At 36.2% G+C, this 27,596-nt stretch overlaps 1 protein-coding gene across 5 annotated transcripts; it reads right to left on the bottom strand.

Moving 5' to 3' along the window:
- Positions 1-6,147: 6,147 nt before the first annotated feature.
- On the bottom strand, positions 6,148-24,009 carry LOC131641505 (uncharacterized). 5 transcript variants are annotated; one of them, XM_058911807.1, is made up of 8 exons: positions 23,818-24,006; positions 23,214-23,247; positions 22,667-22,798; positions 21,793-21,856; positions 17,977-18,230; positions 16,033-16,149; positions 8,518-8,566; positions 7,298-8,244 (listed from the first exon to the last, which is right to left on the bottom strand). In XM_058911807.1, exons 3-8 carry the CDS (start codon positions 22,751-22,753, stop codon positions 7,823-7,825), a joined length of 993 nt encoding a protein of 330 aa, XP_058767790.1. In that variant the 5' UTR covers positions 22,754-22,798; positions 23,214-23,247; positions 23,818-24,006; the 3' UTR covers positions 7,298-7,822. The 5 variants fall into 5 exon arrangements, with proteins under 5 accessions (XP_058767793.1, XP_058767792.1, XP_058767790.1 ...); XM_058911810.1 differs by lacking the exon at positions 21,793-21,856 and having other exon boundaries at positions 6,148-8,244; positions 23,818-24,009; XM_058911806.1 differs by lacking the exon at positions 23,214-23,247 and having other exon boundaries at positions 7,304-8,244; positions 23,818-24,004.
- Positions 24,010-27,596: the final 3,587 nt, after the last annotated feature.

Raw genomic sequence — 27,596 nt, 5'->3', positions numbered from 1 at the left:
CTGATCAATATTTTTAGTTTTGATGATAACAATGTATATGAATTTTGTATGAGATAATGTGGTACTCTAATACTATGCAATTTCCATTTCAGGAATTATATAAAGAGTATGCACAAAATCAGCGCAAGAAGCACTGACTCAGAAGGTTCACCATGCAACATCAGAACATGGTCTGGCAAGACATCAGAAGATGGTCAAGCAGAATCAGAACATGGGTCTATGGAAGCATCAGAAGAACTTGAGATCAGAAGACGAAGCACTGAAGTTCTCATGGTATCACGCTCAGAAGCACTTCAAGGTCAGAAGACAAGAAGATGCTCTGCACCAAACTGTTTGACTCTGATGATATTCAAACGTTGTTCACACAAACATCATATCAGAAGCAAGTACTAGCTGGTAGGCTACGCTGACTGACAAAAGGAACGTTGAAAGCTATGAAAGGCAATGTCAGTAGACACAGCGAAAGCAAGGCTCGAGGTAGTTGACAAAAGAGTGAAACATTAAATGCAATGCTGTACGGAATACGCAAAGCATTAAATGCTCCCAACGGTCATCTTCTCAAACACCTATAAATATGAAGTTCTGATGAGAATCTAAGTGACGAATTCTGAATACAAGACTCTTATGCAAAAACGCTGAAACGCTGTTCAAATCAAAAGCTCTCAAACTTCATCATCAACCTCACTATATTGCTGTTGTAATACTTTAGTGAGATCAAGCTTAAACTTAAGAGAAAATCACAGTTGTGATAATAGCTTTATAAGAAGCATTGTAACTCTTATAATTTGTTTACATTAAGTTGTAAGAACTAGAGTGATCAGGTTGTTGATCAGTATACTCTAGAAAGTCTTAGAGGGTATCTAAGCAGATTGTTCCTAGAGTGATCAGGTTGTGATCAGTATACTCTATAAGACTTGGAAGTTGTCTAAGTGGAAAACCATTGTAATCTCGTGTGATTAGTGGATTAAATCCTCAGGTGAGGTAAATCACTCCAAGGGGGTGGACTGGAGTAGTTTAGTTAACAACGAACCAGGATAAAAATCATTGTGCAAATTGTTTTTATCTTACAACTTTTAAAGCTACACTTATTCAACCCCCCCCCCCCTTTCTAAGTGTTTTTCTATCCTTCACCCTGTGCCCGAACTACGTTGACTCTGATTCTCCATAAGGAGATACGTAGGCACTTGGATGACCAAGGCGAGTCCCCCTCCCTAAAATCTCAATTCACTTGAAATCTCAATTTTCCCCCTATTCGCTTCCTTAGCTATTAACCTTAACTTTTAGCCATAAAACTTGACCATTAGATTCAAAGCCATAGGAAAGGGTTGAGGGTGCCTAACACCTTCCCTCAACCTGATTATAATAACTTACCCCGATCTCTAAACTGCGTAGGGTTTCCTATTTGCCCTTCACAATAGGTGGCGACTCTAAGTCTTAATTTTTAGGCAGGTTGCTACATTGAGGACTTAGCGATGACTGCTAGACAGGTGTATGAAGCTGTTAAAGACGGGGATGCCGTGTTCATGTTGCTTGCATCAATGGAAGTGAAAGGAAAAGCGGTAAGTAGTGAATTACCAGTTGTACGTGACTTTCCAGAAGTTTTTCCAGAAGATGTGAGAGAGTTACCACTTGTGAGAGAAGTGTAATTTGCTATTGATTTAATTCCTGGAACTAGTCATGTGTCGATGGCGCCTTATCGTATGTCGGCATCTGAGTTGGCTGAACTGAAGAGTCAGTTAGAAGAGTTGCTTGAGAAGGACTTCATTCGTCCTAGCGTTTCTCCGTGGGGTGCGCCGATGTTGTTAGTTAAGAAGAAAGAGGTTTATAAGAGATTGTGTGTGGATTATAGACAGCTGAATAAAGTTACTATCAAGCATTTGTATCCATTGCCGAGGATTGATGATTTGATAGATCAACTAGTTGGAGCATGTATGTTTAGTAATATTGATCTGAGGTCTAGATATCATCAAATTCGTGTAAAAGCGGACGATATTCAGAAGACTGCATTCAGAACAAGGTATGGTCATTACAAGTATACAGTTATGCCATTTGGAGTAACTAATGCACCCGGTTTTTTCATGGAGTATATGAATAGGATCTTTCATCCTTATCTTGATAAGTTCGTGGTAGTATTTATTGATGATATTCTAATATATTCCAAGACCGAAGAAGAACATGCGGAACATCTCAAAGTTTTATTGGAATTGTTAAGAGAGAAGAAACTTTATGCAAAGTTGTCGAAGTGCGATTTCTGTTTAAGTGAAGTAAGCTTTCTTGGTCATTTGATTTCCAAGAATGGTATTGTCGTTAATCCTATGAAGGTAGAAGTGGTATCCCAGCGGGAAGCTCCGAAGTCGGTTTTAGAGATTCGTAGTTTTCTTGGTCTTGCAGGTTACTACAGAAAGTTCATAGAAGGATTTTCGAAGCTAGCACTGTCGTTAACTAAGTTGACTAGGAAGGGTCAAGCATTCTTTTGGGAATCGAAGTGTGAAGAAGGATTCCAAGAGTTGAAGAGGAGGTTGACTAATGCTCCTATTCTGATTTTACCAAATCCGGCAGAACCTTTTGTAGTGTATTGTGATGCTTCACTGATGGAATTATGTGGTGTATTAATGCAGAATCAACAGGTAGTGGCTTATGCGTCGATATAACTTAAAGTTCATGAAAGGAATTATCCGACTCATGATTTAGAGTTGGCGGCCGTGGTCTTTGTGTTGAAATTATGGAGACATTATCTGTATGGTTAGAGGTTTGAAGTATTCGGTGATCACAAGAGTCTGAAGTATCTCTTTGATTAGAAAGAGCTTAATATGAGATAAAGAAGGTGGTTAGAATTTCTTAAAGATTATTATTTTGGGCAGAATTATCATCTAGGTTAGGCGAACATCGTTGCTAATGCATTGAGTAGGAAGTCCTTACATATGTCTATGTTAATGGTGCGAGAATTGGATTTAATTGAAAAATTCAGAGACTAGAGTTTGGTATGTGAAGGTACTCTAAATAGTGTTAAATTGGGTTTGTTGAAGCTGACAAGTGGTATTCTTGATGAGATTAGAGCGGGTCAGAAAACTGATGTTGAGTTGGTTGATAGGTTGACTTTAATTAACCAAGATAAAGGAGGTGATTTCCGAATTGACGAGAATGGTATAATGAGATTTGGTGATTGAGTTTGTGTTCCTGATATTTTCGAGCTTAAGAAGAGTATTCTTGAAGAAGGACACCATAGTGGATTGAGTATTCATCCTGGTGCTACCAAGATGTATAATGATTTGAAAAAGTTGTTTTGGTGGCCTGGAATGAAGAAGGAAATTGCTGAATTTGTTTATTCTTGTTTGACTTGCCAGAAGTCGAAGGTTGAGCATCATAAGCCGTATGGAGCTATGCAACCGTTGTTTATTCTGGAATGGAAATGGGACAGCATATCTATGGATTTTGTTTCTGGTTTGCCGAGGACGGTTAAGAACTGTGAAGCTATTTGGGTTATTGTGGACAGATTGACGAAGTCTGCTCACTTTATACCGATGAGAATGGACTATCCGATGGAGAAGTTTGCTCAGTTGTATATTGAGAAGATAGTGAGTCTACATGTAATTCCTTCAAGTATTGTGTTCGATAGAGATCAAAGATTCACATCTAGATTCTGGGAAGGGTTGCAGAAAGCTTTTGGTACTAAGTTGAGATTGAGCTCTGCTTATCATCCGCAGACTGATGGTCAGACTGAGAGGACGATTCAATCGTTGGAAGATTTGTTGTTGTCTTGTGTGTTGGCGAAATGTGGTACTTGGGATAGTTACTTACCTTTAATTGAGTTTACCTACAACAATAGTTATTATTCAAGAATTGGTATGGCTCCGTTTGGGCTTTGTATGGTAGGAGGTGTAGGACGCCTTTATGCTAGTATGAATCCGGTGAGAGTGCAGTGATTGGACCAGAAATTGTGCAACAGACTACCGAAAAGATCAAGATGATTCAGGAGAAGATGAAAGCTTCTCAGAGTCGTCAGAAGAGTTACCATGAAAAGAGGAGGATGACTCTTGAGTTTCAAGAGGGAGATCATGTATTTCTAAGAGTTACTTCTATGACTGGTGTTGGCCGAGCGCTGAAGTCAAAGAAGTTGATGCTGCATTTCATTGGTCCGTTTCAGATTACGGAAAGAGTGGGAGAAGTATCTTATCGTATTGCTTTACCGCTGATGCTTGTGAATTTGCACGATGTATTTCATGTGTCTCAGTTGAGAAAATACAATGCGAATTCTTCTAATGTGATCCAAGTGGATGATGTACAAGTGAAGGACAATCTGGCGGTTGAAGCATTGCCTATGAGGATTGAGGATCGAAAATTGAAATAACTGCGTGGCAAAGAGATAGCATTGGTCAGAGTAGCTTGGGGAGGACCAGGATGTGGTAATGTTACCCGAGAGCTGGAGAGTCAGATGAAGAACTCGTATCCTTAACTCTTTACTTGAGGTATGTTTTCAAGAACAAAAACACTTTTAGTGGGGGAGAGTTGTAACACGCCATATTTTCCACTATTTAATTTAATTAGAATTTAAATTAATTATTTGGATTATTTTGCATTTTATTGGATTAATTGGAGGAATTATGAAAAAATTTGATAATTGGGCTTGGTGTGGTGGTTAGTAGAAGGGAAATGCTATTTGTGTAGGCCTTGCTAACTATTAGTCTATTTTAATAAAATAGAAGAATTGCGAAAGAAAAGAAAATAGAAAGCAAAAAGGGAGAAAAGAGGAGAAGAGTAAGAACGTGAAAGAGCTGAAGAAGAGAGGAAGAGGAAGAATCAAGAACTTTGACCAACGTAAGGGGTGACTAATCCCTTTAGCCTATATTATCGGTTTAATGATGATAGAATTGAATTTGTATGTTTTTGTTCAATTGGGATGTATGTTAGGTTTAGGGATTTGAATTGTAGAGTTAAATGGGATGAATTGATGAATTGGAATGATTACGGAACATGGTTGATGATTAAAGAACCCCTAGATGTGTTAAAAATGCGTTAAAATATGTGGATTGATTCTGTTTTGGTGTTATAATCGAATTGGTGCAATTTGGATTAAGTTGGAGGAAGTAAGATGCTGTTAGTAAGAGGAATTTCTGCTACAGACTGTGCGTAATCGGTTACAGTAACCGATTACGGTAACGTGAATTGTTTAGGAATTGGATTTTGGGGCTGGTAACCGGTTACGGTAACCGATTACCAGTGTTTTCAATAATATCGAATAGAGTTACGTCAAGCGTAACCGGTTACGCTATTTCTTGTAACCGGTTACACTGAAGGATTTTTGGAAAATTTTAACATTTTCGTGGGTGTAATCGGTTACACCATTTTGGTAACCGGTTACACTGTAGCTTTTTGAAAAAATTAATTTTTTTCTAAAACTCATAAATTTCAAACCGTGTACTCGTTTTAAGCGCCGTTTTGAGCGTTGTGAAGCTAATGAAATACTTTATATAATAAAATGATGAGACGGGATGTAACTCGATTTTATTTTAAAAATCCCGATTTAAGTATTTTGGTGAGTTTATACATTGTGTGTATATATTGATGAATGTGACAATGTGGTAATATAGTGATGATATGGTTGTGATATTAATGTCGTGATGTTTGTGATGATGTATGATTGATTATTGAATGATGCTGAGACATGAACATACTGAGTTCGGTGTTGATAACAGTGAGTTATGTTAAGATGAAATTGTTCATCGTAACGGTGATGATGGTGAGCATGTTATATGTTTTGCATGCATTCATAATCATTTTTAGTGGCTGAATCCTGGTGACGTTTGGATCAGTGGAGGCATAATTCCCATTGTGTGGAATTAGTGCTGGCAAGGCCGTATCTCAGTGATGTTTAGATCGGTCATCCCATGATGATTTGCTACCACATGCATAGTGTCTGTACATTGCATATGTGTTGTTATAACATGATTGGAAGATTTTCAGTGTTATTTCATGGTGATGTGATTGATTGTATGTTGTGTTGGTGAATAATTTCTGAAAATCTAAATATGTTGCAGTTGAGTGAATGATATGCTTAAGATATTTTGTTGTTATGAACTTATAATATAGTTTAATTGTGATGTGCCTCACCCTTATTATTGACTATTTCAGATTGAGGAGTAGCGACATTTGAGCTTGGTGAGGATAACTTATAGACTAGTCCGTTAGTTAGCGTCGGTGTCATGCTCTGATCTTGTAACACTGGGGAACGCTAGTTTTAGAGTTGATTATTATACTCTCATTTTCATTGGGTTTTGGATTATGTTTTAATTGGTTTATGCATCGGTGAAGATTTATGTTATTCCGTTTTAAATTATTCCGTTGTGTTGAACATGAATTGCTAAAATGGTATTTCGTTTCTCGTGAAGCATGACAATCGATCTGATATTTTGTTATTTTTGAGTTGTGACATCCTTGTTTCATGTTTACTCTGAGAATTTATTTACTATTACGCGGAGATTTAGAAGGGTGTTACAGTGACGTCGATCTGCATCTTCCAGGAATTTTTGTAGCATTTTGTTCATCTCTACAAGTGAGTTCTCCATGCACTTCATACGTGTGTTGTCAGTCATGGTTTAACTCAACGAAAGCGTCAATTGTAAGAATTATGTAGCAGAAAATGAAGAAATTATAAAAGGAGTTGAAATTTGTACTTCAACAATGCAACAGTACAATTACAACTCAACATAGTAATGGAATGGCTAAGCCAATTGTAGTAATGAATACATGGAATTGAAAGAAGGATCAAGAAAAGCTTAAGCTTCAGGAAAATAAGGGAGTCAGGTTTCCACCAATTAATTCCACACCCAATCATTGGTGAATCCTACTCTATTTAAGAAAGTCACCCACATACTTTCTGTGTGGAATTTTGGCTCTCATTCCACATCTTTGCTCCTGAATGTTAGAATCATGTGCCAAATGTCCCTTCTCATCATAAGAACTCATCATAAGAATTAGTTATTGTAATGACTACTTTGCCCTTATTCATAATACAATACCATTAGCTGCAAATACACTTTAACTATACTTTTTCAAGTATTAAAAATATTGTACTCGTTCTATAGGTATTATCAGTACATATATTTTCTATTTATTACAGACTTTTAACTAATCTTATTGACAGCAGATAACAACTCAAACTAAATAATCTTAATTACTAAAAATTCAAAACTTCCAGAAGAGAAAATACTTTTGGAAGCATTCAGATGATAATTTATTTTTGTGAGCAATAACTTTTTGATTTATAGGAATCTAATTTAAGATTTTAAAATGTAAATATAATACAGTATACTAATCATAGGGTAAAAAAAGGACCAGCATTTTGTATGCATTCAAGCTTAAGAACCAAACAATTTGTAAACATAGCATTAGATAATTTCTCAATCTATCCGTTATATTTCTTATTTTATTTGATTTTAAGTTCAACTATACTTTAGTACATTGTTTTATGCAAGAAAAAATCTGAATGTGCTGCTGTCACTGTCTTCACACAATCACACGGTCAATATTCTATTAGCCGTTAAATTTGATCTGATGATCAGAAGCAGTAGATTATTGTAACTCAAAAAATAACAAGCTTAAATAAAGACCGACATGACTGCGTTCTTTCCCGACTGCAGCAAATCATGATGCGGCAAGAACAGAGTCACGAAAAATGCAGGCAATTTCTGCCAAGAGGAAGAGACAAAAATGGAGAAGGAAAAAAAAAAAGAAACTTTGGTATTTTCCGAACCAGCCGCGGGGACAAGGCATTATTCAACAACATCAGATTGTATGCCGAGGTCTTACAGTTGTTAGAAAACAACTAATTGCATGACGCATGATGCTGCGAAAATTGCCAAGATGGGCGTTTAGCACCTGATAGAGGCACCTCACATTTCAACACACTCCTTAACCATTTAACTCTGTTTAAAAGTTCCTCCAAATCTAGAATTGCCGAGTCTGTTGTATTTGAAGAAGAGGAATTCAGACAAAGGCTATTACTGGCGGTTCTCATCTTAGCAGGATACTCATCATCATGTCTATTTATAGGAGCCGTTTCCAGAATCTCAATTGATGAATCAGAATTATGTGAGCTTGAAATAATATCGGAAAAGGAAGTTCTTCCATTTTTATTGTCAGCCACTTCAATATCCATATTCTCTCTAGTATCCATGGATCTAGATGAAGGCTGATCAACGTTTACGGCTCCATCTGTAGCAGCAGTTATGTTCACAATACTCCCTGCTATAGCAAAAGTGGTTTGAGGTTAAACTCACGATTTTCCCATCTCGACTGTACATAGATTGTAAATTGCTACATTTTATATGCTTAAACTATTAATGGAAAATAAACAAGGAAATTTGATACTATTAAGGGGGGAAAAGGCAGATTTGTAAATCAAGAAAACATGAATATTCTTCCTAAAACATTGCTACCCACATAATATAATTATATAACCACGGCAAACTAATATTTCATTAAAAAAAATCTAAATAGTATATTTTAATTGCATTTTACCTGAATTTGCTGGATTCATTATCCGAGCAGGACACCTACGTCCATCCTCCTGTTAATTTTGCAAGAAAATGAAGCATTGATCATTCAAACATATATAAATGGTCTTTAATTACCTAAACAAACTTAATGCATAACATAAGAACCATAAACAGTATAAAGACTTGCGGAATGATGTTATTGAAACAAGGAATGGAATACTTCCCAAGGGAGAAGGGTCTCGCAAAATGAGCTTGGAATGCTTAACCTCAAATCTAGGAGATCGGGAGTCTTGGTGAGTACAAGAATTTGATTTGAGCTTAATTTAACTTTACAAAATTGACTTGTAAGGTGAGGATTGCTCTCACATATAAATCTATATTTAGGTCCTATCTATATGGAACTTGGGTTTTTTTCAAATAAACCCGCCCCTTAACGCTCACTATTAATAAACTCGGTACGTGGATATAAATAGTTGGTGGTCTAGATTGACAGACTCTTATACATATTAGAATTTGAGCCGAGTCTAACTCAATTTTACAAAAATGAGAGGAAATCTTATTGATTCTAAACATTTCTAATATTTCCAGGGTCACATAGGACATTTGTTACCAGGGGCATATGACCATATGGTTCAACAAAGAAGCTAACAACCCAAAAGAAACCAATACCTCCCTAATTTCAAAATGGCCCCTTTCCTGTCAAATTCCACAATAGCGAACTCTCACTTATCTTCCCCTATTTATTCTAAACATAACCCATATAATCAACAAAGCATAACTATTCGTAATAATATAATAACAGTTACAAAACTGAGTAGTCAGTTTTCCATAATTTTTTTATGAGAGGTCTAACACAACCATCACATTGCAGCTAGGATGGACAGATAGGCAAAACAACCCAAGACTCAAAACCAGCCTTATCATTTATGTAGAAAGGAAAAACGAACCAAGACTCTTTAAAAATCCAGGCTACCTTCATTGGTTTTTATACTAAGTTGTTTGCTTCTTCCTTCCCAAATAACAGAAGTTCAAACCTTTATGCTAACCTTAAGCACCTTAGCCCTAAGATGGTTAAGGAGATGGGGAAAAACTTTGAAGCTTGTGAGGTCCTTGAAGCCATCAAGAAAATGAGCAACATGGCTGCTCCCGGCCCGGATGGCATCCCTGCTTTATTTTTTAACAGGTTTGGGGAAATCATTGGTAAGAATGTCGCCCACTTTATTCTTCTTATTCTTAACAATGTGGGTGACCCCAGTTTCCATAATCATACTTATATCAATTTAACTCCTAAAACTAAGAATCCTACTAGTCCCTCTGAGTTCAGATCCATCTCTCTTTGTAATATCATGCTTAAGAGAGCCACCAAAATGCTAACAGAATTAATTCTTTACATGCCTATGAATCTTTTAACTACCGCCATTATGAATGTACGCAATAAATGGTCCAACTACAGTTCTTGTTGATCCGGATGATTCATCCTTTGCTCTTATCCCATACTTCACTTCTTATGTCCTCATTCTACTCCTAATCTTCATTACAAATTTGATTACAGAGACTAACAATCATATCTAGCTAACAAAACATGTGAACTTTTACAGTTGAAATGTCTGCTGCAAAGTATTAAAGTTTTGCAAGATTCATCGACACCATTTCCAATATTGTTTAGATAAAGATTCTTGCATGTGTTGAATGGGAAAAGAGACAAGACATGTGATGGAATCTGTGTTTGAATTACACACCAACAAATATGGATAAAGATTTATGGAAAAGATTCTTTTTAAGAAGGAAAAGAGATAGGAGACAAGTGATGGAGTCGTGTCTGGATTACGCGCAGAAGAATTTACAGAAACCGAAAAGAAAATAAAAAAATGCGGGCGAAAATCAGAGATGCTAAGGCAATCAGATACCTTTCAAGAAAACAACACACCTATTACGATAAGGTAATCATATACCTTTCAAGAGGTATAATAATATGTACGAACAATATTATATGTACAAAGAGAACAACATACATAAGGCTATTGCAGAAAACTATTATATAGCACTAAATTCAAACTTCTCATATTCTTATTATAGTTAATAGAGTAGCTTACTAATATGCCTTTGATTTTATCTTTCTATTTTGTTATGCTGAGCTGTCAGCTTGTTAGTGATGTGCTGTTAGTTTGTTATACGCCTCACACCTTTTCTGTTTTGTATCACATGGCTATATATATAGTAGTCTCTTGTATTATTGTTACTCACTGAATACAATGAGAGTTTCTTTTCATTCTCTCTCTCTTTACCTAATTCTATCATGGTATCTTGAGCGTGAAATTTTTTTTTCGATCCATGGAACCTCTTTTCCCTTCCTCTCAGGTGAAGCTATCTCACCTGATTTCTGTTAAGCTAGACGACAAAAACTTCAAACAGTGGAAGCAGCAGATTGATGGCGTCGTCCGTGGCCATCGTCTACAACGCTTCGTCACTGTTCCGGTGATTCCGCCACCGTCTCCCTCAGATCCTGCATCTCACAGTGCGTTTCTTGAGTGGGAGAAACAGGATGCTCTCATCTGCACCTGGCTTCTCTCTACCATCTCCGACCTCTTCTTCCCAAGCTAGTTGACTGCAAGCACGCGTGGCAGGTGTGGACAGAAGTTCATCGCTACTTTGATGTTCTTCTCTCCACCAAGACGCGTCAACTTCGTTCGGAGCTCCGGCGACTTACGAAAGGTTCGCTAACGATTGCTGAGCTTATGACACGTTCGCGTGAAATCAGTGAGTCACTAACCTCCATCGGCGATCCTGTTCCTCTCCGTAACCTAATTGAGATTGTTCTTGATTCGTTACCTGAGGAGTATGATTCCATTGTTGCCGCTGTTAACAGCAAAGATGACGTTAGCTCCTTGGAAGAATTGGAATCTTCCTTGCTTGCTCATGAGTCGCGATTGGAGAAGCATCGCAAAGCTGCGATTACTGAACCAGCGACGGCGACAGTCAACCTCACTCAGACTACCTCTTCTCCTGCTCCGTTCGCTTCTGATCAAGTCGTCTCAGAGGCCTTTCCTCAAGGAACGAGTCACGTTACTGCTAATGCTGATAGTCATTCTTATAGTGCTCGTGGTGGTCGTTCTGGTCGCGGTGGTGGTCGTTTTGGCCGTGGTGGAGGTCGCTTTGGGAAATCACCGTGTCAGATCTGTCACAAACCTGGTCACGATGCCTCAGTGTGCTACTATCGTTATGCAAATTCTGGTGGTGCTAGTTATTCACATCAGCGCGCTCCTTTCAATCCGTTTCTTGTGGCTCCTCGTGCTGTTTACCCTGTGCAACTTGCTTATCCTTCTCCTAGAGCTGCACCTCCTAGATCCTCTGCTCCACAAGCTTTTTATGCAGGCACTGAAGCCAGCAGTGCAAATCAGTGGTGGTATCCTGACTCAGGGGCTTCTCATCATGTCACTCCTGATGCTTCTAATGTGTCTGACTCTTCCTCCGTGCCTGGAACTGAACAAGTCTTCATAGGTAACGGCCAAGGTTTGTCCATTAACTCTGTAGGATCTATGTCTTTTCCCTTACCTCACAAACCTCACCTATCTCTCACACTTAGAAATCTCTTACATGTCCCTCACATCACCAAAAACCTTATGAGTGTGAGCAAATTTGCTCAAGATAATGCTATTTTCTTTGAATTTCATCCTAAGTTTTGTGTTGTCAAATCTCAGGCTACTTCTGAAGTCTTACTCAGTGGTCTTGTTGGTGCTGATGGCCTCTATAAATTCCCCAATCCAGCTGCTCCTCCAGTGTCCAAGTCTCCTTGCTCTTCTAGTTCTAGCCATAGTTATCCTACTACATACAATTGTAATACTTCCTATAGGACAGATTCTATAGATTCTATATCTCAATGTACTGAATCTATTTCCAATCATACTATAGATCATTTATCTCCTTGTAATGAATCTTACAATCATAATGTTACAAGCTCCTTTTTCAATCCTTCTCTGAATTCTGCTACTGTTAGTACATTATCACCTTCTTCACATTCTAATACTGCTAACTCTATTGCATCAAATAAATATGTGCTTTGGCATACTAGGCTGGGACACCCCAACCATCATGCTCTCACTGAAATTTCTAAACTATGTAATCTGTCTTTTCCATCTAAACCACCTACTGAATTATGTCATGCTTGCTGCATTGGCAAGTCACATAGACTACATTCCTCCTTATCTACCACAGTTTACTCTCATCCTTTTGAGCTGGTTGTTTGTGATCTCTGGGGCCCTGCCCCTATGCAATCTTCCAGTGGTTATACCTATTTTCTTACATGTATTGATGCCTTTTCTAGGTTTGTTTGGGTCTTTCCTCTCAAACTTAAGTCTGACACCATGATTCAATTCCTTCAGTTTAAGAAAATGGTTGAACTTCAGTTCAACTGTCCCATTAAATGTGTTCAAACTGATGGGGGAGGTGAATTCAGACCTCTCACCAAATATCTCACAGACCTAGGAATTGTTCACAGATTCACCTGTCCCCATACACATCACCAAAATGGCCTTGTTGAACGTAAACACAGACACATTGTTGAAACTGGTCTTACCCTTCTTGCTCAGTCCACTCTTCCCTTAAAATTCTGGGATCATGCCTTCGTCACAGCTGCATATCTTATCAACAGAATTCCCACTCCTATTCTTGACAATGTCTCACCCTATTTTAAACTGCTTCACAAAAATCCTGACTATACTACTCTTAAAGTCTTTGGATGTGCATGCTACCCTTTCCTTCGTCCCTATAACTCTCACAAGCTTGACTTTAGGTCTCAATTGTGCATTTTCCTAGGGTACTCTACCTCTCACAAAGGCTACAAATGCCTTGCTTCAGATGGTCGCATCTTCATTTCCAAGGATGTTGTTTTCAATGAAGCAAACTTTCCTTATTCCACCTTATTTTCTTCCTCTAAATCTTCCTCTCTTCCTAACTCTGCATCATCTCTCTCTCCCTCTCCTAGTTTTCCTCCTGTTCCCTCTGCTCCCTCTACCCCTACTCTGTCTTCCTCAAATTCTGCTTTTCCACAACATAACAGTCCCACTGTACCTCATATTTCTCCCTTATCTTCTCCCTCTTCCTCTGCTGCCCCATCTAACACCTATTCTCTTTCTGGTCAGCAGTCCATTCCCCAACCCCTAACTGCCATTCCTATTATCTCTTCCCCTTCTCCCTCTCCTGCTCTTATTCTATCTGATCTAGCTGAAGCTAGCACCCTTTCTCCCTCTTCTTCACATTCCTCCTCCTCTGTTGGCCTTTCTCCCAGCCCTAGCCCTGTTTCTACTTCTGCTGCCACACCCTTACCTTTACCTTCAATTCATCCTCAAAACGTTCACCCTATGCAAACTAGAGCCAAAAGAGGAATCACCCTCCCTAGACTTCACCCTACTCTTCTTTTAGCCCACCTTGAACCTACATCTGTTGAGCAAGCCTTGGCTGCTCCTAACTGGTTTCAGGCCATGAAGGAAGAACATCAGGCACTGCTGAAAAATCAGACCTGGACCTTGGTGAAAGCTCCTGCTGGAAGGAAGCCTATTGGCTGCAAATGGGTGTTCAGGATTAAGGAGAATCCTGATGGTTCCATAAATAGGTATAAAGCCAGGTTAGTGGCTAAGGGTTTCCATCAAAAGGCCGACAGTGACTTTCAAGAGACTTTTTCTCCTGTTATTAAACCTGTTACTGTAAGAATTGTTCTTTCTATTGCTGTTACAAACAGGTGGCCATTGCAGCAAATTGATGTTAACAATGCCTTTCTCAATGGCATTCTTGAAGAAGAAGTTTTTATGCAACAGCCCCCTGGTTTTGAAGCTGCTGACAGAACTCTTGTTTGCAAGTTAAATAAGGCTATTTATGGTTTAAAACAGGCTCCTAGGGCCTGGTTTGATAAGCTCAAAAGTGCCTTAATTCATCTTGGTTTCTCTGCCAGTAGATGTGATCCTAGCCTGTTTTTGTTGCATCAAGGCAAACTTCAGATTCTAATTCTGGTTTATGTTGATGATATCATCATCACAGGCAATTCTGCTCCATTTATAGCTTCCTTGATAAAGCATCTCAATGATAAATTCTCTCTTAAGCAGCTGGGTCAGCTTGATTACTTTCTTGGGATTCAAGTGACTCACCTCTCCAATGGTTCTCTTCTCCTATCTCAGACTAAATATATTACAGACTTGCTTTCAAGGCTCAATATGCTAAATGCCAATGGCATGCCTACCCCTATGGTCTCTAGTAGCAAACTGTCCAAGATTGGGTCTGCACCTGTTGATGACCCTACTCAGTTTAGGTCTGTGGTTGGTGCTCTTCAATATGCTACATTAACTAGGCCTGAGATTTCTTTTTCAGTCAACAAGGTTTGTCAGTTTCTGTCTAATCCTTTAGAGGACCATTGGAAGGCTGTTAAACGAATTTTAAGATACCTCAGTGGTACTCTCCACCATGGCCTCCTTATTCAGTCAGCCCCTGTTCAGCAGCCAATGCAGTTGCTAGGGTTCTGTGATGCAGACTGGGCATCAGACCCTGATGACCGACGCTCCACTTCAGGGGCCTGTATATACCTTGGTCCTAATATTGTTTCTTGGTGGTCTAAGAAGCAACAGCTTGTTGCAAGGTCCAGTGCTGAAGCCGAATATCGAAGTATGGCTCAGCTAGCTGCTGAACTCATTTGGATTCAGTCCTTACTTAAGGAACTCCATTGTTCTTCTCAAGTTCCTAAGGTACTGTGTGATAACTTAAGCACAGTTACATTGGCTCACAATCCCATTCTCCACAACAGGACTAAGCATATGGAGCTTGATATCTTCTTCCTGCGGGAGAAGGTACTCAGTAAAAGTCTGACTGTTGTTCATGTACCAGCTCAAGACCAATGGGCTGACATTCTCACTAAGCCTCTCTCTGCTGCCAAGTTTGTTCCTCTTCGTTCCAAGTTGCGTGTGTGTGATAAAGCTGCTTTGACAAGTCTGCCATCAGCTTCTAAGGGGGACTAATAGAGTAGCTTACTAATATGCCTTTGATTTTATCTTTCTATTTTGTTATGCTGAGCTGTCAGCTTGTTAGTGATGTGCTGTTAGTTTGTTATACGCCTCACACCTTTTCTGTTTTGTATCACATGGCTATATATATAGTAGTCTCTTGTATTATTGTTACTCACTGAATACAATGAGAGTTTCTTTTCATTCTCTCTCTTTACCTAATTCTATCAATAGTTTACTTTATTCAAACAGTACTCCACTTCCTCATTTTCAAAACATGAATCAAACAGAATTGACAAAATGACATCAATAGAAACACAAACTTTTGAAGATGAAATCCATTTTTCATTTCGGATGTTCAATGGAATTTTTAATCAGATTTACCAAATATAATGAATACCGCAAATTTGAAAATTAAAAAATAGACACTGTAAGCCTTATTAGAAGAAAATATCATACTAGTATAATTTATTAATAGATAGTTTTGGCAGTAAATTTAACAACAAATTCAAAATTAAAAATATAAGTCAGACTAAGGGATTACAAGTACACACCGTAGGCATAGGCACAGTCCAACCATTCTGTGGGCACCATTCCAAGGAAGGGCGCAGGTCCTTACTTAAAGCTTCATAAGAACACCCTTCACCATGCGGAGGAGGTAGCAAATCAATCTAGAAAGAAAACTAAAATTATAAATCCACTAACCTTACAAATACATATGTATCAGTTGTCCATATCTAGGTAGAACCAGCAACAAAATAAATAACCATAACTACTATGGCCCAAATTAGATGCTTGAAAAAATGAAGCAGGGAAGAATTGAAAAAAAGATGAACTATTCAATTGTCTACAATTCATATTTAAATAATCAATAGCCTCGGGCATGGAACAAGAATTTGCCTGTGTTTTTTCATTTAAATAAATCCATATTTCTCAAGTGGTGGAATTAAAATTATAACTTCAAATCATTTATTAAGGGTATGTCTAGGAGGGGAAATTAGGAGAGAGGAGTTATTTTTCTTCTCTAAATTAAGTCAGCTATAAAATATTGGGCATGGGGTTCAGTTTAGCACTTTATCTAATGTATGTAACAGTTTCACACACTTTATCGCTATGCTAGAGGTTCAGTTTAGCACCAAGCTTAAATCAGTGCAAGTTGATGGTGGAGGTGAATTCAAAACTTTGGCACCCTTCTTTAATGCTTGTGGCATCACTAACAGATTGACATGTCCTCACTCACAGATTAATATGTTCTCACATACACCACCAAAGCCGATCTGTTGTATGCCCATAGTGGTTCTTAATATCGAATCTTCTTATCTTGTCCTATATAAAACAGTCCCTGACTAAAAGTTTCTCGAAGTTTTAGTTGTGCTTGTGACTCCAACCTTAGACCCTACTATCCACACAAGTTTGCTTACCACGCAAAGGAGTTGGTCTTCCTTGGTTAATTCTCTAACCATAAAGGCTATAAATGTTAAAGTGTTGATGGCCAAATTTATATCTCAAAGAATGTCATCTTCAATGAGATCATATTTCTCTATCTTCTTTTGTTTCCCACCATCTACCAGACTACCATTGTACCGAAATCAATGCTTGTTCCACCATTCTTTTCTCCCACCATCTACCATACCAACACCCTCCCTTGAACCTAGCAAATCATTATTTTCTTCAACCATTCCTTCTGTAGAAACTTCACCTATTACCAACAATGTCTCTTAGGTTCTGAGCATGTTAATCTCAACTAGCTTAAACAGTCACTTATGACTTCTTAGCCTCACCTGTACCCAATTCTCCCACGCCTCTGTTTGTTAATAACTCACTAATACCCTATCCTCAAGTCTCAACACACCTTCACTTAACTCTTCACACTTAACTTCCAGTTATCTACTTTACGTTGATATGGCGACATGATGTTGAAGAACTGTATGCACTTCAAAATAGTGAGGCTTGGAACCCTGTTCCTTCTCCTCCAAATAAGTCGGATGTCGGTGGATCATCAAGTTTAAGGTTGGTCATTTTATCAGGTTAATATTAGAATTAAAACTTTGCCAGTTGCAAAAGGTTATTCATAGTATTATAGGCTAGGACTACGGGGATACTTTCTACCCAGAGCCTAAACTGGCTCCAGCTAGGTCATTATTGTCAATTGTTCTTTGCCATTGCCATCTTAAAAAAATGCTTTCGTTCATGTTGATTTCAATGAAGCTTATAAAGAGTGAACTCTTGGATTTGTTGCTCAAGGGGACTAATACGACCTTGTTTGTGGTCTTGGTAAATAAAACTCAATAAGATCTCCCATAATTTCCAAGATTTTGTACATTTAGCATTATGGAATACTAGTCATAAGTAAAAAGATTAAAGGAGTCAATGAATTAAAGAGAAAATGGAAAAATGCAAAATCATTATCCAAATAGGATAAGACTTCAAAAAAATTCAAAAATCATGTCTCAAATATAAACATGCAACAAAAATTACACAAAAATAACCAATATTACCTGAACTTTGTCATTTCCAATTAGTTCAGTCACTTTTCCACACCAATAGCAACCATCAGAAAACCAATCTACCAAATCCCCAATCTTCCATGTGTCATCAACAATAACGACCACTTCTGAGATGGCATTTACATCAAGCTTTTCACTTTCACGATATATGGTAGGAAAGCGAGGTCGCACCATCAATACCTTGTTGAGTCCCTTTGACTTGTTAATGTGAGTGGGTTTTTGATACACCTTGATTTGAGTACTCTCTACAAATAAGTAGTATGACGATTATTATCTTCAAATGATCAGCTATCATTCCAACTTGTAATACAAAGATTTTGTTCATCAACAACGAGAAAAAGTAGTTATTTGACATTATCCCTCAATTAAATGAAATATTTTTTCTTTTGAGCTAAGTAAAGAATTTAAAGTAAACCATCAAGTTAATCTAAAGTTACACACATAAATTAGTCCTTCGAAAGTGTTCATTCATCAACAAATTGATCCTTAGTTTTCAGGAGATGAAATTTGTGACTAGATTTTTTAGGGAAAAAATTTGTTAAAAATACTCCCTCATCCCAAATTATAAGTCTCTTTACAAAAAATATTTGTCCCAGATTATAAGTTAATTTACAATTACATTTAAGCATAATATTTATTTTCTTATCCCTTACTATTATTATTCTTTCTTCTTCCCATTCTTTAAATTTTTCTTTTCAATATCGTTAATGAGGGATAATTTTCCAAAGATTAATGTGGTGAGAAACGTAACTTTGAAGGACTTAATCTCTATTAAGACAAATGTCCAAAATAGAGAGAGGACGAGTTGTCAAAGGTAGGGTATGGACTAAAAGATCTTGAAAGAGACAATGAACTCGAGCTCTCCATTTTTTTCCTTAATGTTAAAAAATCCCAACAATTTTCTACAATCACTTTACAGATTCAAGATGACGAGGAAAAAGACTAGAAACTTTTGCAAAAACCAAATACAATGATGGAATAGGATCATAACCCAATTTTGAGTGCTGTAGCAAGACCCATTCTTTGGAAAAAAGATGGATGACAAGACAAGCTCATTGGGTTGAGAGTAGATACATGGAAAAGCTCTCTAAAGGGCAGTAGAAGAAATCATTTGAGATGCAATAACCAAATACAAAGATGGAATGGGATCATAACCCAATTATCTAAGGTTAAGGTATAAGTCAAAGATGGAGATGCAACCAGCGTTTTTTCAAAAGCTCAAGTTGGTTGACATAACCAAAAAAAGGAGAAACAATAATCATCATCAAAATTGCCATACTCAAAGTAGTTCTAGTGGCGGGTGGAGCATTGTAAACAAGAGAAACTTGGATTCCAAACTTTATGGCAGAGTCTCTAGCGTTGAACTTGGATGCATATATGACTAGAAGCGTAATGAAAGAAGAAATGTAGAAGAGAGGTCTGGTTACTTCCATGGAGATATGGTTAAGTGTTACCACCAACATTGGTTGAAGTCGCTAAATCTAATCTCACGTGTTGTGGCTATTGATCTTCATTAGAGTTGCTAATTGAAAAAGAGTCGTTGTCAGTAGAGATGTTAATTGTGATGAAAAAGAAAGGCAATTTGATATTATGTAAGTTGGGTTTAATTTTAGACCTTATTGGCCACCCCTTATTTGATGTTTAACATTTGGGTGATAAAAAGGGTTTTACCAAATGTGATTCAAGGGTAGACTTAGTCAAGTCAAACACAAGGCATATTTAGCCTAAATGTGAATTCTAAAGATGAGCCAATAATTTTACGAGGCTTTTTTGGGGGGGCTTAATTACTCCTAAACATGTTATTTGGGTTGTTCACGATGTTCATAGCCAAGATGAGACCATATTGTGATGTGTGGGATAGATTGGGATGGACTAGCAACCATTTGTAGTAAAGTGCATGTTGATTGGACCTTGGACAGCATTTCTACCCCTCACCCACTTCAACACTTCAACAAGAACCGTAAAACGCCTATTTGCATATAAGGATGAACCACTATCTCAAGCAAGCACCACCACTGAAGGCTCTAGATATAAGTCCTCTTGAGACAGCCCCATAACAATGAGATCCACCGGACACGTGTCCACTGGCATCAATTCCGACACTAAAAGAACAGTTGACTGCCATTTCATTTTGTGAGTCAAGGTTGAACGATTCACCATGGGAGCATACCTTCAAAGACTTGATTTTGTGCGAGGAAGATATGGAGGAAAAACACTTAAATTGTGTAGTGATTCTCATTCTAAACCTTATGGGCCAGCCCCAATTGGAAGATAGTTTTGGATTTAGGCAAAAAGGGACTTAGATAATCTAATTAGAGATCACACTGTGTTGGCCTTAACCCAAAGCTCTTTGAACCCAATTCATAGTGTTGGCCTTAACCCAAAGCATTTCGAGTCCAGTTCATAATACAATCCAGGTGGTTTTACTCCTATTTTTGTAAACCTTTTATGTGTTAACCTAAATGATCACCAACTTTGCTACCAGGCTGAACTTGCCACTTAGGTGTTGGGGAAAGATTGCCCTTTGTTGGCAACAACACTGGGTTGGATAATATTATAGGAAAATGCAAGGCAGCAACCCGAAGTGAAATTGGTTCATCACGCTCTAAATAGTGGGGTTTATTAAAACTCAAGTCTCACATAGAAAAAGAAATAAGGTCTGGTAAGAGTTTAAAGAGAGAGGCATCATTCACCTTATAAGTCAGTTTTGTAAAGATGGATTAGACCAAATAAAAAATATCTAATAGAGTATCAGTGTGGTACCATCCAATGCATAAACGGGGATTGAGAAAGGAGGGGTGACAAGTATGCAAATTCTTGATGGAATTAATAAGAAAATGAAAATTGGTGACAGGTTTCAATGTATTAGCAAGACCCATTCTTTGCCAAAAAGAAGGACAAGACAAGCCAATTGGGTTGAGAGTTGAGACATGGAGAAGCTCTCCAGCCTGAGATGCAAAAACCAAATACAAAAACGGAATAGGATCATGAACCAATTGTCGAAGTAAAGGTTGAAGTCAAAGGTGGAGATGTAACTTCAGATTTTTCAAATGTTAGAGTTGGTTGACATAACCCAAAATAAGGAGAAACAATAATCATTATCAAAATTGCCCTACCCAAAATCGTTCGTAAAGGATTCCAAACAAGTTAAAATTCTCCATCTCCAATTTTAACTTGTTTTGAGTACTTTTTCTCGTTGATTATGAACAAAATCTTTGTATGTGACGCAATGTATAACACCAAGTTAAAACTTTAATGTCCAGTGCAATGGTATTAAGGAACCAAACTGTGTATGAACTTTCAAATAGCTACATTCAAAGGGTGGGTGGGGTATCTCAAACTTGTTGAGTGAACCTAAACCCTAAATCCTATATTCTAAACATTGTAGACGCAGGAAACTTGGATTCCAAAAAAGTTAAAATTTTCCATCTCCAATTTTAACTTGTTTTGAATACTTTTTCTCGTCGATTATGAACAAAAACTTGTATGTGACGCAATGTATAACACCAAGCTAAAACTTTAATGTGCAGTGCAATGGTATTAAGGAACCAAACTGTGTATGAACTTGCAAATAGCTTCATTCAAATGGTGGGTGGGGTATCTCAAATGGTATGTACTAGTTGAGTTAAATGGGTGTAGGTTGTTGGTCCAGAGTTCAATCCATGCCGGCAACATTTCTTTATATTTATGTATTAATGTAAATAAGTTGTTGATATTTATAAATCAACAACTTTTTAAAAAAACAAATAGCTTCACTCAACAAGCTAATAAACTCTAGATTTGTTATAATTGAAAGCAAGAACATACTTTGATCAGGGTAGTCAGGATACTCCAATAGATAGCTCATCCCACCATATTTAATCTTTAAGATCTGAAAGAATGATATAAAATAATAAGGAGACCAACTATGAAATTTTAGATTCGTAAACAGATCCAAAAAAGACACTAGACAATAGCTGAGCAGCCCAACAAAAACATGATTTCGAAAAGGCCAATAGCACAAACAGTTTGACAGAAAGCTGAAGAATTCAGCAAGGAGTTATTTTGAAGATAACAAGTTTTACTTGATAAAACTTACAATGCAGAAAGACGCTCTGTTGATGACTGCATATTCATAATTATTGGTTTTAATAGGATTAATTGCATTCTTTCTTTTCTCTTTTTTTAGCACATACATGTGGATTCGTAGGAGATTAAGGCCCTTTATTTTAGGATTAGATTGATTTTCAGGCTCAGTTCTGTTCTCCTATTTATTCACCCTTACTAAGAATTTTAAATCAAAGAAAATCATTTTTCTGCAATTTAAACCATTGATAAAAAGACCAAACAAGGAGTGTAAAAGTTTGGACCCATAAGTTTATCACACACAATGTTACGTTATATTTGCAAGAAACTAATTCTGCAACTCAAAGAAATAACTCTTCTAGTCATGTGATAACTACTCTAACCATTACATCAAGAGCTAATAAAAGACTATTGACAATGTCAATTAACATATCATATGCAAACACTATTATAACATCATTGAAATATAAACAGTATTCTAAAGAACATGAACAATCAAATTGATAGAAAGAACAACAAAACCACAGTAAAATAATTAAAACATTAGCTTAAATGCACATAACATAATCAATATTCCTGCTCTGGAAAAAAAAATCAAGGATGGAATAATGTATACCTTGCACCTGAACCATGCACCACGAAAACCGTTTGAAAAGTATCGTGACTCAATCAATTCACCGACTTTAAATGGAAGGTCAGACATTTTGAACAAAGGTGCCTCCAAACTCCCAATTCGTAAATACAAAACCTTGATACATAAGAGAAGGGTTATACAGCCATTTTGAGAGTTGTAACTGAGGAAAAGTGACTTAAACCAAGTTAGTGAACAAGCAAAATCAGGTAGCAAATTGAGAGACATTTCATATGATAGTTAATTAGTTATGTTCAAATACCAAATAGGTAAAAATAATAATAATACTAATTATACACATTTAGCTTGATCCTTCGAATATTACTATATCAACACATGATCCTCCAAATATTTTTTGACAAATAAAGCCTATAAGAATATAAAAACATCATTCATTGTTATTAATAGCGAATCACAGAATATAGAGGATAGCAAGAATAACCGTATATATATAAAAAGTTTGCTCAATGGAGAAAAGTTTACTATTTCAATTTCCAATGCATTGAATACATGCATTTTCAAAAAAACTTGCCTTTTTAAGCCTTTAACGAGTGCCTAGCATTTCCCTATTTTAAATAATAAATATAAATCAAAATATTGATCACATATTTAATATTATAAATTATCAAAACTAAATAATAAAGTAGATAGTAAAATAATCAGGATGAATTTTCCCATTATCCGACCCAAACCCAGGCAAAGCAGAATTTTCCCGTCAAACTTGGGGCGGATTCGGGTAGATCCCCACGGGTATGGATTATGTTGTCATCTCTAGACAATAAGTGGCATCAACATATCTTTATAAGTGGGAAGAGTCATCGTCTTATAAGTCGGTTGTGTAAGATTGAGTTAGGTCAAATAGATAGTCGTTAAAATGTCGAACAAGTAAAAGGGATGCCTGAAATTGGTGAATGTACCAATTACAGATACTTATCATAAAAGAAACAAACCCTCAACCAAATGATTTCTTATATTCTTCAACCTAACAATGAATGGCATGAAAGCCCTAAATATGTGTTTGTAGAATTGTTGTAAAATCAATTCAAATTTTCAAAAGAAAAGCAAAATACATGCAATTACATGAATAAGTGTATCTTGAGAAATCCGAAAAATCAAGAAAAGGAAAGAGGGAATACCTGTGTACGGAGTATACGAGTGTTGATGACGATCGATGATAGACTCCGGTGAGTTGAGTTCAGTGTGAGTGTCTCTCATGCAATGACGCAAGGTGGCAGTGACAGCGGAAGCATTTCGTTTTCTCAATGGAGAGCCACTGGGTCCGTTGTGTCAGTGTTTATATGTATACTGTTATTCTCTCTCAAAAATGAGAGATTTACTTTTCACAATAAAGGAAAAAAGTAATCAAAAATTAATAAGTTGAACTTATTTTATAATTTAAATTCATGAATCAATTTGATATATATATATATATATATATATATATATATATATATATATATATATATATATATATATATATATATATATATATATATATATATATATATATATATATATATATATATATATATATATATATATATATATATATATATATATATATTATATATATATATATATATTATATATATATATATATATATATATATATATATATATATATATATATATATATATATATATATATGAGAAGGTGAGAATGAATCTGAACCATTGAATTAAAATAAATGGTGGAGATTATGGGTGATTTTTTTTTTTCTTTCTCCTACATTATAAAATAAATAAAATAGGAGAGAAAAAAAAAATTCACCCATAATCTCCACCATTTATTTTAAAATCAATTGATTCAGATTCATTTTCACATTCTAATATAAATATGTAATTCTAATATGATATGTCATATATATATATATATATATATGAGGAGGGTTATATTTACTCCAAGAGTAAGTTATTATAACTTACTCCAAATCTAGACCATTGATTCTTTTGAATCTAATGGTTAAAAATAATAAGTAGTAGTTTTCTCTCTCCATATTTAATTACTTATTATTTTTAACCACTAGATTGAAAAGAATCAATGGTCTAGATTTGGAGTAAGTTATAATAACTTACTCTTAGAGTAAATATAACCCTCCTCTATATATATATATATATATATATATATATATATATATATATATATATATATATATATATATATATATATTATTTTGTGAAAAAAGACTCTAAATCCAAAAAGAAAAAAAAAAGTTAAATAGGAATCTAACGAGGGAAAGCAATGCTTATCCTATTGATAGGTATATTTTTTTTAAGGAGAAAATTTGCTAATAAATTTTTACAATATCTCGATGCACCTGATCTCTTACACACCACACGAAATTTTAGTTTTGTCCCTGTTTTGATAGTGCACTTTCAAAGCACTTCATTTTTTTGAAAAATTTAGTTTTTTCCGTAGATGCATCTAAAAGAAAAAAACTAATTTTTTTTTTAAAAAAAATGCTTTCTGAAGTGCATCTACGAAGGTGGAAGGTTGATCTTGAAGGCTCCTATGTCTCAAAATAGAACCTTAAAGATCAAACTCGATGTGATGGAGCACAAGTGCCTTTTGACTGCAACTAGCAGAGATGAATGGATATGGCACTATAGACTAGGTCATCTCAACTTCAAAGATATCAGAGACTTGAAAAGAAAGATTATGGTTTAAGGACTGCCAAAAATCGACATTCCAAACAATGTATGTGAGGAATGTGTGCAAGCGAAGCAACACAAGAATAGCTTCAGCAAGGATGCAGGAAGTAAGTCGAAGGCCATTCTCAAAATCATATACTCTGATGTATGTGGTCCTATCCAGGTGGATTCAAATGGAGGTAACAAATACTTTGTTACATTCATAGATGATTTCAGTCGAAAATTATAGACTTACCTGATCAAGAAGAAAAGTGAAGTGATCGAGGTATTTGTCAAGTTTAAATAAAAGAAAATTATAATAGGCCAAGCTGCCCGTCACATGTAAGTTACATGCATGCCGCTCGCCATGCTTCCTTTTACCCCTGTGCCGCTCGTCACAAGCTTGCATGTGACGTCCGTCATGCCTTAGTCACACCTTCTTCAACAAAAACTTAATTTAGAACCTTAATGTTTTTTTAGGTAATAAAGAACTCATATTCATTTGCAAGAATGATATGACACAAAGAAAAGAAGATGAAAAAAACAACAAATTTGTGAAAGTTTGACAAATTAACAAAGATTAAGGGTATGTTTGGATGAAAGAAGAAATTAAGAAGAGAGAAAAAAGTTAAATAGGAATCTAACGAGGGAAAGCAATGCTTATCCTATTGATAGGTATATTTTTTTTAAGGAGAAAATTTGCTAATAAATTTTTACAATATCTCGATGCACCTGATCTCTTACACACCACACGAAATTTTAGTTTTGTCCCTGTTTTGATAGTGCACTTTCAAAAGCACTTCATTTTTTTGAAAAATTTAGTTTTTTCCGTAGATGCATCTAAAAGAAAAAAACTAATTTTTTTTTTTAAAAAAAATGCTTTCTGAAGTGCATCTACGAAGGTGGAAGGTTGATCTTGAAGGCTCCTATGTCTCAAAATAGAACCTTAAAGATCAAACTCGATGTGATGGAGCACAAGTGCCTTTTGACTGCAACTAGCAGAGATGAATGGATATGGCACTATAGACTAGGTCATCTCAACTTCAAAGATATCAGAGACTTGAAAAGAAAGATTATGGTTTAAGGACTGCCAAAAATCGACATTCCAAACAATGTATGTGAGGAATGTGTGCAAGCGAAGCAACACAAGAATAGCTTCAGCAAGGATGCAGGAAGTAAGTCGAAGGCCATTCTCAAAATCATATACTCTGATGTATGTGGTCCTATCCAGGTGGATTCAAATGGAGGTAACAAATACTTTGTTACATTCATAGATGATTTCAGTCGAAAATTATAGACTTACCTGATCAAGAAGAAAAGTGAAGTGATCGAGGTATTTGTCAAGTTTAAATAAAAGAAAATTATAATAGGCCAAGCTGCCCGTCACATGTAAGTTACATGCATGCCGCTCGCCATGCTTCCTTTTACCCCTGTGCCGCTCGTCACAAGCTTGCATGTGACGTCCGTCATGCCTTAGTCACACCTTCTTCAACAAAAACTTAATTTAGAACCTTAATGTTTTTTTAGGTAATAAAGAACTCATATTCATTTGCAAGAATGATATGACACAAAGAAAAGAAGATGAAAAAAACAACAAATTTGTGAAAGTTTGACAAATTAACAAAGATTAAGGGTATGTTTGGATGAAAGAAGAAATTAAGAAGAGAGAAAAAAGTTAAATAGGAATCTAACGAGGGAAAGCAATGCTTATCCTATTGATAGGTATATTTTTTTTAAGGAGAAAATTTGCTAATAAATTTTTACAATATCTCGATGCACCTGATCTCTTACACACCACACGAAATTTTAGTTTTGTCCCTGTTTTGATAGTGCACTTTCAAAAGCACTTCATTTTTTTGAAAAATTTAGTTTTTTCCGTAGATGCATCTAAAAGAAAAAAACTAATTTTTTTTTTTAAAAAAAATGCTTTCTGAAGTGCATCTACGAAGGTGGAAGGTTGATCTTGAAGGCTCCTATGTCTCAAAATAGAACCTTAAAGATCAAACTCGATGTGATGGAGCACAAGTGCCTTTTGACTGCAACTAGCAGAGATGAATGGATATGGCACTATAGACTAGGTCATCTCAACTTCAAAGATATCAGAGACTTGAAAAGAAAGATTATGGTTTAAGGACTGCCAAAAATCGACATTCCAAACAATGTATGTGAGGAATGTGTGCAAGCGAAGCAACACAAGAATAGCTTCAGCAAGGATGCAGGAAGTAAGTCGAAGGCCATTCTCAAAATCATATACTCTGATGTATGTGGTCCTATCCAGGTGGAT

Source organism: Vicia villosa, unplaced genomic scaffold (genome assembly GCF_029867415.1).
Source record: "Vicia villosa cultivar HV-30 ecotype Madison, WI unplaced genomic scaffold, Vvil1.0 ctg.003790F_1_1, whole genome shotgun sequence".
Taxonomy (NCBI): domain Eukaryota; kingdom Viridiplantae; phylum Streptophyta; class Magnoliopsida; order Fabales; family Fabaceae; genus Vicia; species Vicia villosa.
This window is presented reverse-complemented; position numbering and strand designations above follow the sequence as displayed.